The 18,884-nt window shown below is 41.4% G+C and overlaps 1 protein-coding gene across 2 annotated transcripts; it reads right to left on the bottom strand.

Annotated features, from left to right (window-relative positions):
• Nucleotides 1-55: 55 nt before the first annotated feature.
• LOC125967635 (Golgi apparatus protein 1) lies at nt 56-17,335 on the bottom strand. 2 transcript variants are annotated; one of them, XM_049718863.2, is made up of 26 exons: nt 16,978-17,334; nt 11,887-11,916; nt 10,558-10,644; nt 9,917-10,132; nt 9,628-9,831; nt 9,444-9,515; nt 9,160-9,346; nt 8,714-8,931; nt 8,423-8,544; nt 8,213-8,314; nt 7,799-7,952; nt 7,096-7,233; nt 6,037-6,123; nt 5,892-5,954; nt 5,639-5,752; nt 5,446-5,534; nt 5,115-5,232; nt 4,941-5,033; nt 4,730-4,867; nt 3,456-3,579; nt 3,245-3,387; nt 3,052-3,153; nt 2,872-2,979; nt 2,595-2,715; nt 2,392-2,498; nt 56-1,930 (listed from the first exon to the last, which is right to left on the bottom strand). In XM_049718863.2, exons 1-26 carry the CDS (start codon nt 17,293-17,295, stop codon nt 1,763-1,765), a joined length of 3,423 nt encoding a protein of 1,140 aa, XP_049574820.1. In that variant the 5' UTR covers nt 17,296-17,334; the 3' UTR covers nt 56-1,762. The 2 variants fall into 2 exon arrangements, with proteins under 2 accessions (XP_049574820.1, XP_049574821.1); XM_049718864.2 differs by having other exon boundaries at nt 1,783-1,930; nt 2,591-2,715; nt 16,978-17,335.
• Between the last annotated feature and the right edge of the window lie 1,549 nt (nt 17,336-18,884).

Below are 18,884 nucleotides of genomic sequence, written 5' to 3' on the forward strand. Positions count from 1 at the left end.
GCATTAACTTTGTAAAGATCATGTTTGGATTTTTTTAATGCATACTGAAGCAAAGTTAGGAAAATGTGCAGACATTTTTATTAAATTGATTTATCTGTACAGGAAAACGGAATCTCACAATAACTGCCCCATTACTTGAAGTGATCCGAAAACAACATACATTTGCATCCAAACAGTCTTTTTTCTATTAGTATTTATCCTTAAAACTTGTGATTCATGGAAATTAACAGGACATCATAATGACCTTCAAAACTGAGATGAGCGCGAGCAGATAATTTCCAGCTTTGTTGATTTTTTTTTTTTTTTTTTTTGAGCCAGACACTAGCCCTTTCTGATAAAGCCGACAGAGCATTTACTTAGTACTGCACTGAATAATAAAACCAAGTGTCCTGCAAATGCTCATACAGCAATTATGGCAAGCCTCGAGGATTATCCATTATGGTACCTTGACATTTGAGGGCTCTGAATTGAATATTTTGAGATACAAACTGTCGTTCGGCCATAAAGCCGTTATTAGATATCCATTCCGATATCGGTCTTCACGAAGACAACCGTGTTTTACTAATGAGGCAAAAGTCTGCACAACTTGACATCGAGTACTCCTCAAGAACTAGCTGATAGCTAGTAGAATTTTATTTAATCCCCTTCTATTGCACAGAATTGTTTTGAGAGAAGACAACAAGCATATGAGTACATGACTCTTCGGGAATGCTGAAACAGCTTTCCATAAGTTGCTGGCTGTTGTTCAGTAATTGTTGCTCTTCAATAGGATGTCAACTGTTTGAACAAGTTCATGGTTGAGGCGAATCATTACTATACAAGATTATAATTACAACCATTTTTTTTCTCATCATTGAGTAAATGTTACATATTTGGGGTTTTAACTTGCTTTTAGCTTTTCTTGCTATTGAAAATAGGAGACAATCTTCATATAAGCAATTGTATCATAAATCTACAGAAAAATGACCATATCAAATTCCTATAAAGCAACACTGGCAGATGTGTTAAGAGCGGGATGCCTGTTGTTGCTATGTTGTGATGATTGATGGGACTTGAAGGCAGCAAACTATGTGGAAACACGTCTCAACACTCCCAAGTAATTTTGGCTTGCACTCCAGTGATCAAATATTAAATACAGAAGATACATAATACAGTAACCCTCATCTGCACTGTTGTCTATGTTGACTTTTAACTGCATTGTTTGGCTTCACAAATTCAAATCTCATCGAAACAATCAATACAAAAAAGGCATGAAAACAAAATACCAACTGGCATGATTATGGTGAGAAGTGTTAGCCTCACATGGCGAGTCAAAGCAGATCCTGTACATGAATAAAGAGGAAGGGAGGCATCATCATAAGTGATCCGAAATTGGTTCAAAGCAACAGCAAAATGTCTGAATGTTTGCCTCAACATCTCAAGTTGCTGTTTGACGTCTCTTCTTCAGAAGAAATGAAGCGCTGCATGCTCCAGTCTTCCTTCAAACTAGGGGAAAGGTGTCCTAGCCTCAGCGGTCCTCAGTCATGTCACTTGCAGTGCTCCTTTTAATACTGGGTTATCGCAACCAACTCAAAACAAAAACAAAAAAAATGCTTTGATTTGATGAGACAATTGGTGTTAGGCAATATCACAGCCAAGCTTGAAAAGAGGAGGACCACGTGAGCAACTGGCATTGGCACTGAGCATGTTGGCTGGTGACAGACTGAGGTTGAAGAGGACAAGGACGAAGGGGGCGAAGCAGGTGTCGATAGCTCTCGGGCTTCTATCGGTCTTTCAGTTCCCGCGTCACGCGCTTGGTGATCCGACCGCACAGCAGCCCCAACAGGAAGAGGACGCACAAGCTCAGGGCGATCATGAGCAGGATGTAGTTCTTGGAGGGTGAGGTCATCACCTGCACGGCCAGATCTGATAAGCCCTCAGCCGGTGCCACCTACAGGACAACATAGAGTTGAATGAAACAAGGAAAATGGAAGCTACTAATTTGTTTGAATAATTGTTGGGATTTGTGATTTGCAGTTTTATGTTCACACCATACTTAGTAGAATCTTGGGAAGTTGTCGTGGTGAACACTTAGAAGCGTGCAAGTAAACGTTTTGAATACGTTAACTCTATTCAAGTGGATCTACAAAGTGCCCTTCCTTTTAATTTGTGGTTCATTTGCCTTTATTTTAGCATGCACCCAACCTGATATTGTACCAGATTAATTTGCAGCTTGTTTGTTAAAAAAATTAATGGGAAGAGAAACTTGAAAAAAAATTGCATACTAAATGGCAACAAAATGCATTACATTGCATATATCATTTTTCTAAATCGTTCATCCGTATTTAACTTTCCTGTCTTGACGTTGAAAAGGTTTCAATGAAGGTGAAAATGGCTCCTCCTAGTGGTTACCTTAGCTGCGTAGCTCCACATGTCGATGCGGTCCTGAAGTCTTTTCTTACACTCGGGCTGCAGGCGAACTCGCTTGTCCTGCAAAGCCTCCATCAGACATGACATCTCTGCATGGTGAGAAGAAAAAGAGGGAGGTTCTTTTCAACCATAGTATTTAATATTTCTAGTCAAAAGTGACATGCGATGATGGTGAAAGCACCCACGCCTTCCCCTTCCCGGCGTGATGGCAGCACAATGATGTTTGAGGTCCAAGGCACAGGCTGTGTGGAGAACTGGGTCCACAAAAATGTCTGCTTTACTCTCTTTGAGCATGTTCAAAACCTCCTGCACACAAGCACAACAAATCAGGCAGAAGAACCCAAAACGCAAAGATCTTCACAATATGATATCGAGCCATTTACAATTTATTTCCCCCAAAACTCAGATGTCAGCATCAGGCTATCAAATATTATGATTTTTTTTTTTCTCAATAATACTTACCTTTTTACAGGCCTCCTGTTTGATCTTGAGCAGGTTGACTTTCAGACATTCTTCTACCTGACCAGTCTGCTCCTGAGCGGCTGCCTCTTCGGCACACAGCCGAGAGATCTGGAGAAGGAAGTGGTATTACAAGAAGCGGACGTCAGAAAGACAAAGTACAGGTTTTAATGACCAGCGTACCTCATCCGAGCAGTGCATCTGCAACTGGGGGTCCAGTCTATAGTCCAGCGCCGATTCCTGGAGAATAACTCGAATCTGGTCTTCACAGTCTGCGGACAATCTCTAAACCAAACCAGCCCATGATGGGCAACGATAAGCACGTCTGACTTTGCCTTCTCTTGGAACCGGAGATGTCTGATGATTTTGGACTGACCTGATCAGCATATTTGAGCTTGAGGCAGGCGATCACCTGACCCTCCAGCTCGTTGTCCTCGCTCGCCTTGTTCAGGATGGATTGGCAAAATTTGGGGATGTCAGCTCGGCAAGCTTTCCTTAACACCGGGTTCAGTCTGTAGTCTGGAGAAGGGTGCAGTTCAGATTTGAGTCCGACTCTTCAAATGCTGCTCTATCAAATGTTCACGCACCTGTGTTCTGGGTGATCTGCCTTTTGGTGATCATTTGTTTGCACTTTGGATCCATCAACTCACTGTTCTTGTTCTGTTTCAGACACTGGAGAACATTCCTGGCATCGGCTTCGGTGCAGAATCTCTGCAAAAGAACGTTTGTGATATTCAGTGGTGGGAAGTACAATGTGGATTCTGTTCATAAGGCGATTTTTCACCATGAGGACTCTTTTAGTGGATTTTGTGTGCAGAGAAGGTTATTTTTTTTCCCTCAAGTAGTCTATCTTTTTTTTTCCTTTTAACGTATTTTCCGCACTATAAGGCGCACCTAAAAACCTCAAATTTTCTCAAAAGCTGACAGTGCGCCTTATAATCTGGTGTGCCTTACATATGGACCAATATTGAGCCACTACAGCAGGCGTGTCCAAAGTCCAGCCCACGGGCCAAATGTATATACAATCTTATATATGGACAAAGTTTTAAAATGGGCCATTCATTGAAGGTGCGCCTTAAATTCCGGTGCGCCTTATATATGGACAAAGTTTTAAAATGGGCCATTCATTGAAGGTGCACCTTATAGTGCGAAAAATATGGTACTCGGGTTTGTCCTACTTTTACAAATCTTTATTTTTTTCAAAAAATTACAGAAAGTACACATGTACATAGTAATGAGTACTTTTGCCACCTCTGGTGATATTGCTGAATATTATTTTACATACAATTAGGTTCACAAATATTGGGACAAGGACACAAATGTGAAAACACCACCCCAATGGCTTTGAAAAGAAACAAGATGTGCTTTAAATTCCGACTTTTAAGATTTACTTTAAGGGTATCCAAATCAGGTGAATGGAGTGGGGATAGTTTGTTGGAAAAGTTTGTATAGATACCTTCCACTTTTAAGGGAGCAAAAGTAACAGAACAAAACAACAATCATAAATAAACATTTTAAGTCACAGCCTGAATTCTGGAACCCACAGACCACCAACGCTTTTTGTCTTCAGCCTGTGAAATGTACGCTCAATCGGATTCAGGTCAGGTGATGGACTTGGCCATTGCATAACAAACTTGCTGCACTGTGAGTTCTGAAGTCCCATTACTTGTGGTCCCTTTAAAAACAGGAGACGTATGCTCAAACCTTTATAATGTTCGCCTGGTTTGAATGTAAACATAACTGAAGTCAGTTGAAGCACATGTAGTCAGTTTCATTTCAAATCTATTGCGGTGGTGTTTAGTGCCAATGAGAATTGACGTGATTCTCGTGACGTCCCAATATTTGCTCTGCTTCTCCTCACCTTGATCATCTGCTTGCAGACTCTCATGAGCTGGTAGTCGAGCTCTGGGTCAGTCATCTCGGCCTCCTGCAGCTTGAAGATCCGCTGGTGGCAGCGCTGACTGAGCTGCTTCTTCTGCTCCTTTAGACACTCAATCATCTGAGGAGGAAAGCGAAGACTGAGTTTGTTGGAAGGATTGCGGGATTTGTAGATCTAACCTTCGTCATCCTACCTGAGCATTGCCAAAAGCCACATTAGGACACAGACGACTGATGTCGGACTTACAAGGCTCGTACAGCTCCGGTTCCAACCTTATATCTTCCGACTAGAAGAAGAAGAATACATTTGAGTTGAAATGTGTATCGGCTTCATCCGGCAGAAACGATTTTCGACAGGCCATCCCAACCATTTCTAGCTCCTCCACACGCAGCTGTTTACGACATTTCAGGGAGACCCGCTGCTCTCTGGCCTCCTGCAATGTGTCGTTCCTCACTGTGGTGCTGAGGCAGATGACCACATCCACTCTAAATGAGAGGATCATTCGTGGTTAGCAATCCGATAAGTTAAAACGATCCCTTTTTTAAAATTGATTCCCTGAAGAAAAAATTCCAGATGGGCCATTATGAGTCAATTCAAGTGTGACAAATTTGGTGTACAATACGTACTTTGAAATGCACGTGAGAGAGAGTAAGGCAGAAATGTAGTGATGCAACAAATGGGAATATTAGTGTGCGTACTTCTTTTTGATGTTTGGACACAAGCGAAGCACATCTTCCTTACAAGCCATCTTGAACTTATAAGAGAAGCGGAAATCCTTCATCTGAATCTTTACAAAAAGACAAGACGACTTATCAATATCTGCAGGCATGTTTACAATCCAACACTCGGAACAGTGGGAAATCAGCTTTAAAAGAAGAAGATGAAGCTTACCAGCTGGAAGTGTGTGACGCCAACTGCACACTTTTCGTTCATCTCCTTTTGGTGCTTGTTCTGAACCAAACATTCCATAAGGTCACCGGTGTCTATTTGGTTGTCAGCCAAGTCCTAAAGACAAACACACAAAAGCTTATTGCCTTCTACTGTTATTCAAGTTTGTCCAAGTTTATTATATCTGACAAAGAGTTCTTTGTTTCTGGTAGGAGTGTCTATATGCGTGCTCAGAAAGTAGTAGAAATATTCTTACGTGGCAATGGGCCTGGATCATGGGTTCACAAGCTCTGATAAGCAGTGCATCTATTTGGATATCCTGAAAAGGATGAAAAGGAAACAATGGCAGGGTTAAATGTACGGTCGCCACCTGCTCCTACTTAAGCAATAACATTGCTGACCTCTGACTCTAATTCTGTCAGGTTGCCTATAACATCCCTGCAGGCAGACACCAGGTCTTCCAAATGTTCCTGCAGACACTCAAGCTCCTGGGAAGCAACACACAAACACATCTCAAATGTAGTTTAACAAATCAATCCCCTTTTGGGGGGGGGTCTCAACAAAATGTATTGAATATAAATTTCAGGGGTCACACAAATCCTCCACACTCATTCTGCAGTGTCTCCTGGCACTACTGGAAAAAACGCCACAACACTAGTTACATCAATTGACAAGAAATTCACTTCATAATAGGATGCGCAAAAGGAAGTTTTGTTTGAAAGAGCCATACGCAAGTAGGCTCCTTAAAAATGCTATGTTTCAAAGTATGTCGCTTGTGGGAAAAAAAAAAAAAACTTAAATAGTGCAACGGAAATTTAAAATTTTTCATGAGAAGAGCAGTGTCGCCAGTATTTTAGTCAGCAATTGTATTCTCGTGGATGTATCTATTATGGAAGATTTTAGAGCTGACTGAGGTAAAAATGATGTTGATTTTTTTCATTCATGTGGACCACGTAACAAGTGGCTCCTCGTACAGCAAGAGATTATTCGGAGTGCCATGGGAAATTATCCAATGTCATTTAAGAGGATTATCACTTTACCTCAAATAATGTTTCTTTATCTATCAATGGCAATGAGGTATAGAAGCAATTTTTTCTGAAGGAAGGTAGAATAAACCTGTCTCTCCACTAGGTTCCATTAAACTAAGGCATGGTTTGGTGCGAGAACATAAAAGGCTCAGATTTCACATTGAGTTAGTCAATTTGTTCTTAGTAAATTGAGACAAGATCCTCATTATATCAGTAGAAATACTTGCATGACATTTTTTGTTGGGTGGTGTACTGTGCATTGTTATGTAAAATAAATATATTCCTTGGCTGAATAAAGGTTGGAAACCGATGATGTATTACCCTATGGCCAAAGGGAAAAGAACCAAGTAAATAAACTCCAAAATGTAAGCCTACAGATTTAATCATATTTAATCTGCATCATTGGCAGATGTGAACAATCATTTGTCTAACCTGTCCAGTATCGGTCTTCTCGCTGCACCACTTGCCAAGGTCCGTCATGCAGCGCTTCTGCAGCTCAGGGTCCAGTTTCACATCCAGCGCCCTCTGGTGGAGAATTCGCTGAACCTCCACTTTACAGTCTCGAGACAACTGCAGACGTAAAGACAGACGCACACCATTATTCTAAGACACTGACGTGAATACCTAATAGGATAATTAGAGGCAAAATAAACACCATTATTATAATGTGGACAAAGCACCCTCAATATTACGACCATAATTAACATCTTGCTCAAATAAAACCGGTCTGGCAGTGTCAGTATTCATTTTGTAAGTGGTCGTAATGTTTTGGCTGGGTGATATTTAATATCCATTATGTCAACATGCCATCATTTTATCATTTCCTATTATGTAAATTAAATATCAAATTTTAAAAGCCCAGAAAAAGATACCACAGATTAAATTATCCAAAGAAATTAAAATCTTATTTCAGTGCCGATTCACCATCATCAATGCCATCAAGCATCTTTATCATTCAAATTTTTCACCAGAATCTCGATTGACAGAGGTTGTAGACCACTTACCAGAATGTCAGTGTCGACCTATTAAGTTTAAAAACATGTACAAGTTTTTTTTTTTTTTTTTTAATGACAAGAACAACTTGGAATTGCTCCAACACAATGTCAAGATTCGAGTTTCTGCTCTCATGTCATACCCGACGGCCCTGCTCCTCAGTGCGGTAGGCATGGCGGTACAGGCAGGAGAAGACAGCGCCTGGCGGCATCAACTCACTGGTCTCATTCCAGCCATGCGTGTGACATAGTCGGGCAGCGTCGCCTTGGCATTTCTTGTACAATATAGGGTCCAATCTAAGACAACAAATTGGAGCACACCACAGTCACTAAGCTCGTCTTTGCAGTGTGGTATGTGATCAGACTATGTATAGAAAAACAGAGTATGAAGGCTGAAAGTTCCACAATCCAAAGAACAACAATGTTCATCTATAAAAAGACTGTCCACATGGGTTAGTAATTCCACTTGACAAGTAAAAATAGAGCAAAGAGAGGGTCAGGCCTCAGATGTCGGGGCAATTGGCTGGTTGATAAATCCTATCAGTGAGTACACTCACTTCCAGTCCCTTGATATAAAATACTGGAGCTCCAACAGTCGATGCTCACAATCCTCCACCATTTTTTCTGTATACAGATGCTCCATCAGACAAGACAAAATCCTACAAACACACACAGAGTCAGTCTCTAAAAGGCAGGTGCTTATTCATCTGAATAAGATGACTGATTGTTCACATATTTTGTGTGCTCGTGTGTGTATGTGCCCTCACATTGGGTCTCCATTGCGGATATGTTTGCAGGCTGTCTGGATGACAGACTCACAGGCCTCATTGAGCGCTCGGTCGATCCTGTAGTCGGCGCCGGGGTCGGCTGACTGAATCAGTGTCTGAAGCTGAAGTGGAAGCAGAGTTAATGGAATTATTCAAAGGCAGCAGCAAGAAACGAAAACACCGCAGACTACATAATGTGACTGGAAAAAATCATTTGCACTATTTGCTCTGCATACGAGCAAAGTGACAACCATTGTTTATGTATTCCCTTGCGTTCCCCCCGTGACTTACAGCACTCTGGCAAACACCGTCGACTGAGGCGCTGCGGTCACCGCGGCCGATCCTCATCAGGCAATGCAGAGTGCGGCCTTTGCGGTGAAGGCCCGAGCAGTGAGTCTCGATCTCTGCTCGGCAGTGCAGCACAATCTCTGGACTGAGGGAGAAGTCCTCCATCAGCATCCGCCGATAGTCCAGCATTTCACCTTGACACTCGCCGGTGACCGGGCGACCTACACAGGATGAAAAGATCATACAGAGAAACAAAATAAATAAATAAATGGATGAAAATGACTACCCTTGAATGTCAACGCCACTCCTCATTTCATCAATGACACTTTTCAGCAACAATTCAGCAATTGTGAGTCCCAGCATAATTAGTCAGGGTTATTTCACATTAGAGAGATGAAAGAACATTTATCATATTTGAACATCATGTGGAAGCAACATGAAGAGGTCACCTCGGTGCACAGCGGCCTCCAGACACAGGAGCAGGTACGAGAGACGGGCCTCGCGGGCACGCGGCAGGTTGGTGTCCAGGCTGCAGCGGTGTTTCCTCAAGTCGAGTTTGCAGGCTTTAGCCAGAGAGTAACTGACCCTGTAGTCCTGAGAGATCAGCTTCTGCCGTGTTGTCAGAGCATCTCTGCACTGTAAGGAGAAAGCCAACATTATAATCCGCAAACACAATCAAGCTACGCGAGTCATGAATCGGGAAACGGGCATGAACCAGTGAGGTGGGATGCACCTTTTCTGACATGGCCTCTTCGAACTTGTGGTTGAACAGGCACTTGTAGACTTTTCCCTCTCCTGCCTGAGTCTAAAATAAAGAGATGGAAAATGGCACCGTAGATTATGACTTGTTTCTCCTTATGGATAGAGTAATATGGATTCATACTAATGATAAGAGAGAGAAAAAAACATGTGCTTACATTTTGGCAGAATCTCTCACGGTCGTCTCGACAGGAAAAGTAAAGATGTCGATCAAGGTGGAAGTCATCCGATGACAGCTCCGCAACCCGCAGGATAGCTCTCTGACACTCCTCTTTGATAGGACGAACTTGGTCCTGTTGCTCTGCCTCCCTCACGAGAGCCTTTTCCAGACAAGCGATGACTTCTCCTTGGCTATGTATGTCCTGATGCGTAAAGGCAACAGCAGCGAATGGAAAGGATCAAAACTAACGTTAAAGGAACTAGGCATTCGCTTTAACAAAAGGTCACCTTGTGTCCAATATTGATGCTCCCGCAGCGTAGATTGTTGATGTCTTCTTTACATTTGTCCATGAAGCCACAAATTAGTCGGTAGTCACTAAAGATAATACTGGTCATCTTGGTAATGTACTGGTTACACTGATACTCGCTGATGTTTCCACGGTGATCGACCAGACAAGATACCAGGTACCCTCTCCCACGCTCCTCCTCATTACATTCTTTAAGCTGTGATCATTAAAGGGAAGGAAAGAAATGAAGTCGACTGTGTGATTAAAAATATGTGACAAAGTGTATGTAAAAAAAAAAAAAAAGGTCACGTTGCATATGCAATAGAACAACTGCATTACCACTTATTTGTCTACATTATCAGTGACTGTCATACCTCACATATTTGCAGATAATGATGGGCAAATGAAGCTTCAAGATGATTCATGAACCGGTTGTTGTGTTTACTTAGACCTCTAGATGGCACTCTCTCTCTGTTCACCGAAGAGCTGAAAGCCCACCGACTTGCTTTGCTATTTCTTAAAACACTCACTTTAAACCAACATCGCCATCTAGAGGAGCCAAAGAATACAACAACTGGTTCATGAAGCTTCATTTTCCCATTACTATTTGCAGATAGATAACATTGAGAGCTAAATGCTGACCTCAGTGATGGTGCTCTTGCAAACCTCCATCGCCACCGACTCAAACTTTGGATCAGTGGTCAGATTGAGTTTGTAGTTCCACAGGAGCTGATGAAGAGAGTTATTCAGTGTTTAGTTATTCAGTGCTCTCTATTAATTTATTATTCATATTCATTATGTTTCCATTACACAGAGTTACTTAAAGTCATTTGCTGTGAACATAAAATTGCTGCACTCATAAGTGCTGTACAGTAAAGCGCAATATGTACATAATCTAGGTGTGTCAAACAAAAAAGATTTGTCCTATAAAGAATGTCCTTATTTTGATGTGAGATTACAAACCTGCTGATGAAGGCCCAACAAAATAATTTTTTCCCCACATCTTTCAAAGACTGAAGTACTATAAAAGGTATTGGCGTTTCCTGCATACATATAAAAGGCATCATCATAAAGGGCTTTTATCTCTCTTTGAGTCCCGAATCACAACATTTTAGAATCCATTCATTTGCACAATCTAGCCAGCTGCTGGGTAAGCTATAAAAAGTATTCCACAAATGAGAATTTATCTCAAGAAACACTTTAATTCGACCCTGAACTAAAGCGTCAAAAAAGACATTTATCTGGGGAACAAAAATCTGAGACGTGCATGATTATATAAACAAAACTGTCTGTCAGTACATTGATTATCGCACGATGCTGTCTGATCCCATTACGACAAAAGAAAAGCACTGAATCCCAGAGAATGTTTCTGAGGATTAGAGATTTTTAATGGTTTGATATATGAGCCTTTTGTTTTTGTATCCGCTGAATCAATCTAATACTACAATTTAAATTCATGAAAAATATTATACTGAAAAGTAAACAAGATTCCAAGACAAACACATTACCCCAGTGCATGTTTATGGAAATAGGTTTCCAGATGATTTTTTTTTCCTTTCAAATCTTCCTGTTTTCTTTGTGTCTTCTTTGTTGAGGTGTTGGCTAATTTTCTTTGTGCATGGGAGATCCAATAAGAACCAGTGACAGGTGTGTCACACAGAATATAACACCATGTCAACACAAAAAAGGCTGTTTTGTGTGTTTCAACTGAAGCAACCTCTTTCCATAAATCCTCTCAGAACACCTTGGCGTGTCACTGAACTCTGGACATTTGATATGTACTGAGCGAGACCAGCCTTTGTAATTAATTGCTCCTGCAGAAAATCTGGAATGTGTATGCGGCAGTGGCGAGCCATGCCCCCCCTCCTCACGAAAAAAACAACAGCAACCGGTTACACAAAGTTTACAACAAAAAAAACCCTACCAAGACGCAAACACAAGGCAAAAAATAAATTGTGTTTATGTACTTACATGGTTGCAAGCAGGAGCCATCTCAGTTTCCTGCAGACACACAAAAGCAGAAAATTGTGACTCACCATCTGTATGCTAAAATAACTTAATGGCAGTGACACTTCAATGCATATTTTCACAAAAAATATTGTATTTAGTGCCGCAAGTTAGGAATGTACCAAACCCTCTTCAGAACATAATTTATCTAACAAACGCATTGTGTGAATTATGTCCCAGTTTGAAAATGTAATTCAGGTGTATGCAAATTTTGTTTTTAAGGATGACCTATCAAAGCTAAAATGCTGATTTTACCATGTGTCGTAATTTATAGCTATGTTGGTTCAGAATTATTTTTTCAACTGTTGCTAAAACTAACTTTTGATTCATAATTGATATATTACCATAGTTATACAGAAAAATCGAAGGCAGAGTCAGACGGACAAAAAACATGCAGGGATTTTGCTTGCGTCTCTGATTAAAAAAAACTGTTAAAAGAATTGTCGAGTGTAATTTTACTGCGACTATAAAAGGTCGTAATGTGGTGAACTGAGAATAACGGAGAAATGTGAGAAGCAAACTGAAGTTCTTAATTAACATTACATTATGCGTTATCCAAAGAAACCCAGCAAGAAATGTTGATCATACAGTTTCACTTGGCATAGAAAAGACGAGGAAGGACATAATCCAAATCCTTCTCTGCCTGCAGGAACAGGGACACAAATCTATCTCTTGACTTTCCTCTAAATGTTACAAGGACAGAGGAACGACAAGGTTAATGACGAAGAAGACTCAGCCGAGATATAAAATTACCAATTAGTCAGACTATGAGTTATTAATTAAAGCCAATGTATTGTATTCAGATCAAAGGCCTGGAAACATGAGCAGATTGATCAATGCAAATCATCAAAGCATTGAAATAGCATTGACTAATTGGAGTTGATAAAGGCGTGAATGGGATGGGGGAAGTCCCTGCAAACTTCAGACTAACTGGAGTAACAAAAGATAAGGAGAGTGGCTTGAATATAATGTAAGCCCCCACGACTGGCGGAGAATAGGGTCTAGCCCAGGGGTGGGCAAACTTTTTGACTTGCGGGCCGAATTGGGTTCTAAATTTTGACCGGGGGGCCAAACCAGGAGCAGATGGATGTAGTGTTTGTGTGAAGTAATATAAACGACCTGTAAAGGTCATTGCATAAAAGGTTTTGGCCTTTAGTAGGTAGTAAAGCATGGATATTCAAAAAAAGTTTTTTGAAAACAAATGCATTTATTAACAGCATTAAAAAAAAAAAAAACATCCCTAAAAAACTGCTATCAGTGATTCTCATAAAATACAACACTGTTATTATGAATAACAGTCTCCATCACTTCAGTGCCTGCAGGTCAGATTAATGAAAGATGTATGTTTATCTTATGAGATCACATCAAACGGCAAACATTCTGACCAAATATATCATCTTGAAGAATCGGTGAAATAAAGTAATCAAAACGGCAACACGGTGAGGGGTATCTGAAAATCAGAGCAGAGTTTTAACTCACAAACACCTGGTAACAGAGGTGAGGAAACGGGAAACACTTCCTTAAAGTAAGCCTTAAGAACTTTACAGGAGAAGATTAGTCACAAACAGGTGGTGCATCAATGTCCTTGAGCATCCTGCATTGTTTGAAAATGAGAATGGCCGCTAGTTTCAATCCGTGCTATTTGTACAGATCATATTCAAAATGCATTTTTTTACAACAAACTTGAAAGCCTCCCCTTCATTTTCAGTGGGAACAGTGTTGTTGGTCTCCCTTTTTTTGCTAGTGTGTCATAGTCTGGAGTAAAATTTGTTGTGGCAATTCTTAGGAGAGATCCGAGGTGTTGGTCCGTTTACCTATCTGTGACGGGTTGATGTTGATGTTCATGTGGCTGAACGTCACGTCGCGTACGTCGAGCCAAATTGGCCACTCTTTTTAAACACTCGGCACTCAGTGTCCACCTTGCTTTTCCTTGGGCAACTCATTTTAATGGAAGGATTCCAGGGGAAGGTTTGTGGGTGGCTTTAGTGTAAAACTGTATCCGAAAGCTCGGCGCGCAAATTACAAGAATGCTGTCGTCACAGCCCACGCTCTAAATTCGGCACTGATACAAATAGAGCGCGAGTGCGCCATTTCCATACTACTGAGTACGTACACGCACTTGTGAGTGTGCATCGAGCTTTCTGACACGGCTTCCGGTAGTAAATGCGCAGGCGGGTGGTTCCCCATCTACTGGGGAAACGCAGTCATTGCAGGCAAAATGACCGAGAAAAAAAAAAAGTTTAATAATACAATTTATTTAGGGTTGGCGGGCCGGATTAAACGGTCCCGTGGGCCGGATGTGGCCCGCGGGCCGTAGTTTGCCCATACCTGGTCTAGCCCCTCCAATTGTACCTTGTGATATAAGTGACCTAACTTGCTGACTTCTATTCTATTCTATTCTATTCTATTCTATTCTATTCTATTCTATTCTATTCTATTCTATTCTATTCTATTCTATTCCATTCTATATGGCATGGTGTTGTAGTTACATCCCACCAGTTCGTTGGTGAAAACTGATTTGGAAACGGATGCATTTTAAGTGTATAAAGGGCTCGTTTACATGGGTGTCCCCTGAGAATGGGGAGTTCACTGTGTACATAAATTAACGAGGGCATGATAAGATGCTGATAAAATGCCTATCAGATGGATGCTAATCCTGAAGCAGAAAGTGATGGGATTGACCTCAAACAGGAAGTGCCTGTGGGCTATGTCCACAAGATGCTTTGCTAATCAGTGGTGCTGCTTCTCTGAAATCACAATTGAGGCCTCAAACCACCATAAATACAATCTTAAATGCTCTAATGTGACCTCTTGCTGCTTTGCCAGGTTTTGTGTGCTAGTGTGTACCTTCTTCCTTTCTAGAGAGGAGACAGATTTATAAGAGACACTTTCCTCTTCTGGAGGCCACAGCTGTTACGAAGCTGAAGCAATGCAGTTATCTCAAAAAAGGGGCCTGAGGAGGAGCAGGGAGAGAGAGCGAGCGAGTGTGTGTGCATGCGTGGATGCTGGTGTGTGTGCCTGTGTGTGTGTTGGTGGTGAACAGCATGGTGCTGAGGTACCAGAGATACTAACACATATAATCAGCACACATGCATACCTCAAGAAGTGTATGCACAAATGTGAGAAAACTCATTTAGATGCTTTTTAAATATCTGAGGCCATTGTAAATGCAGTCAGGTAGCAAATAATGTGACATTGATGCAGTTCTCATTTTTGACTCCAAGCACTATTGCAATAGATTTGAAATGAAACAAACAAGGAAGTGATTCAATTGGATTGATTGACGACTGAGAAAAGTAGCACAGGGCTTCTTATTCACTAACTGGCTAACTTTTGCACAGGATTTGGCCACACTCATTTTTTGGAGGAGAAGCATGACCCTATTTGCTGATGTATAGTTGTAAATGGCAGGTTTTGCTGGCTCTCCATCACAGTCAGCGATAGACTGATTTCTTTTTTTTCTAATCAACCCAACTTGTCATTTTGGCCACAATCTCAAGCTTTGCAGCAGGATAAATTGTGAAATGGCAATATTATCAACTCATATTATTCAACCAAATGCTGCACTGGACGGCATTCCACAGTGCAGATTGACGAAGACCTGAAGTATACAGTAAAAGCAACTAAAGAGTTTTTAAGACAAAGCAGTGGAATGTTAAGCAAGGGCAAAGTCAATCACCTGACTTGAATCCATTCCACTGGCTGAAGACAAAACTGAAGGCAAAAATATCCAAGCAAAACCTCAATACAATTACAGAAGAGGGGCTGAACAATTTATCGTTTTGGGACCAAAACTGAATCCAATTCTGTTAAAATGATGGAGTGCCTATATCAACGTAATATGTGCACCGGTGGCTGCCAAAGCACTTTACAAAGCCTCACATTCTCTAATGTTCCTGCTTGCTGCCTAACCGTAGTCGAGGGATGCAGGGGTGAGATTTCTCCAAGGAGGGGTCACAGTCGTCAACAGGGGAAGCCCAACAACATGCACACCACACTGCAATCCTAGTTTATTTGGAACACTTTTCCCTTCGAGAAGTCAACTCAATATTGTCTCATTTGTTTTTATCTGCTCCTACTTTACAACTGCACAAACTCTTGCTCCCATCTTCCTCCTCCAAAATGCTTCTTCACACTCAAGTCACAAGCCGTCACAACGCACACAATAACGCCAAAAGTTTTAAAATAATTTATTTCAACCAGGATTTCAGTGAAATACATAATTATTTCTCAGTGCATGTTTAATAACACACACAATTCGATATTGTAACTGCATTGTGTTCAATCCTTACTGCAAATATCTTTACTGATGCAAGTTACAACAAGAACTGTCTGCAGGATTGGTTCTTCTGAGAACATCTTCCATGTGAATGAAAAATTGGCACTGTATGAAATTCTTAACTGAATCAAAAAATCAACAGGAATCCTGATGGAATCAGGTGCTTATGAATCGCATGGACTCAAATCCATTTTAAGCACTTTGAAGGTTGACGTTTCTCAGTCCTAGATTGCACTTACTTTACTCAATGACAAACTTCAATCTCAAGCAATAAAGACACATTTGTAAACCAACAAATATGTAGTAAGAAGATGTGGCTGTCCATACTAGAGCCCCCAAAATAATAGCTACTACACTGTTCTATTAAGAATATTATTTGATGTTAGAAAATTAAATAAGAAGCAATCACCCTATCAATTATTTCTGACAGGTCGTATTAGTTGAGTTCCTTAAAAATAGTTATTCATACTGTTTAAAAAATATAATAAAACAACACAGGGAACTTGTCTCGTTAAATGAGCAAAGATTTTCATCATGTCTGATCTGCCGTTTTTGTTAACGATTGGCTAAAGTATCTGCTGATGTCAATATAATCCGTATGATCAGTGTGTCGTAAAAGTGCTCACAAAAAAAAAAAAAAAAAAAAGGACACAGCAGTCTATCGATGCAGCTTCACCTCCACCTCAATGTCCGGCTGACAGCCATAAATCGAAAGAACCGCGGCCCCGGCGTCGCAGCCAGCATCATCAGCACATCAAACGGCGGTTATCGCTTACCTCTCTGCGGTCCTGTAGACACTCCAGCACTGACAGATTATTGGCCCATGTGTGTTTGGGGCAGAGTCGGGTCAGGTCTTCCCTGCAGGCCTCCTCTTCGGACAGCTTCCAACCGGTCGCCCTTCGAGGCTGTGAGGCCCCGGCAGCGGCGGCAGGTGCATCCTTGGCTTGTGGCTCAGCGGCTCTGAGGACAACCGGATTATTCGGAGGCTCGGCGGGGCCACTGGCGGCTTTGAGGCCGAAGACGGAGCCGAAGCCACAAAGACACACGTATGATAACAGCAGTAGCAGCAGCGGAGAGCGACTGTGCGTCGCCATCTTCACATCACCGTTAACTAGCGCGGTGAGCAAAAGACTGCACTACTTCCGGTCAGTTAGTTCACAATAAAAGTGTGCAGTGACGCATAACACAACTGCCGGTTTAAAAATAAAGGACGTACATTTTATGACGAGACAATGTCCATTAGATTCATTTTACGTTTTTATTACATCACATAATAAACAAGACTTCTCATCCAATAATCAGTATGCCGCTGGACCAGGGATGTGGTGCCTGCGAGCCTGTTCTCGAAATAAACTGTCCCGTCACCAGTCATTGTCATTTCCTAGGAATGTTGTATAAGTGATCATTAGAAAATGTGGACAGGCATTTATTGAAAAAAAGATTGCTTACTGTTTATATTGAAGTGTTTCTTATTGTGAGAAAATATGTGTCTTCACATCAATGAGTATCATTAATAATTTAAAGTGTGGATGCAATGGGTTGTTCTTTGCATTGCTCAATAGCCTACCCAAGAAGTAGCTGTCGCTTTCAAGATTGTTTATAATCAAAGTCAAAGTCTGCTTTATTGTCAATTTCTTCACATGCCAAGACACACAAAGAGATCGAAATTACGTTCCCACTATCCCACGGTGACAAGACAGTTCACAATGTACATACAAGTAAACAACACAAGAAAAATAAAACAAGAAGGCACAATCAATAAATAAGAGTGATGAATAAATAATAAATAAACAAATAACACAATAAATAAGTACAGGACGCTACGCAGAAGGGGGAAGAGAGTTCAGGATCCTAACAGCCTGGAGAATGAAGCTGTTGGTGAGTCTGGCGGTGCGGGAGCGCAGGCTCCTGTACCTCTTCCCAGAGGGCAGAAGATCAAATGAGTGAGCGGGGTGACTCACATCACTCACAATCGTGGCCGCCTTGCGGGCGAGATGGGAGGCGTAAATGCACTTCAGGGAGGGGAGTGAAACACCAATAATCTTACCAGCCGTGTTCACTATGCGCTGCAGGGCCTTCATGTTGTATTCAGTGCAGCTACCACCCCAGACAGCGATACAACTGAAGAGGACGCTCTCAATGGTGCCACGGTAGAATATAGTCATGACGGCCGGAGGAGCACTTGCTCGCCTGAGTTTCCGCAGGAAGTACAGGCGGCGCTGAGCTTTCTTCGCCAGTGACGCGGTGTTGGCGGACCAGGAGAGGTCATGTTTCACTAAAAATTACATTTATTATTTTAAAGAAAAATATTACATTGATATTTAGTCCTGGTGTGTGTGTGTGTGTGTGTGTGTGTGTGTGTGTGTGTGTGTGTGTGTGTGTGTGCGTGTGCGTGTGCGTGTGCGTGTGCGTGTGCGTGTGTGTGTGTGTGTGTGTGTGTGTGTGTGCGTGTGTGTGTTTGTCTGTGTGAAATTTTTGGATGGAAATTTTAGTGATTACCAATGCTGATAAATGCAAGCATGATGTGGTGTAAAGAAATGAAAAGCACTACACACAATACCTAATGAGTTACGAAACGGAAACAGTTTAACATGTTCTCCTCATTTACCGGTACAGAGTAATGCTGAGTTTTGATTGACACTGTCATTATGGTTATAGTTTGCAGTGTTTCTTAATTATGTAA

The sequence above is a fragment of the Syngnathus scovelli genome, chromosome 4, assembly GCF_024217435.2.
Source record: "Syngnathus scovelli strain Florida chromosome 4, RoL_Ssco_1.2, whole genome shotgun sequence".
Classification (NCBI taxonomy): domain Eukaryota; kingdom Metazoa; phylum Chordata; class Actinopteri; order Syngnathiformes; family Syngnathidae; genus Syngnathus; species Syngnathus scovelli.

Coding starts and splice junctions, on each gene's coding strand:
- LOC125967635 (XM_049718863.2), bottom strand. CDS start 17,295: ATGGCGACGCACAGTCGCTCTCCGCTGCTGCTACTGCTGTTATCATAC. Junction 5,034..5,114: donor GTGTGGAGGAGCTAGAAATG/GTTGGGATGGCC, acceptor TTCTTCTTCTAG/TCGGAAGATATAAGGTTGGA. Junction 3,580..4,729: donor TCTGCAAGCAGATGATCAAG/GTGAGGAGAAGC, acceptor GTTCTTTTGCAG/AGATTCTGCACCGAAGCCGA.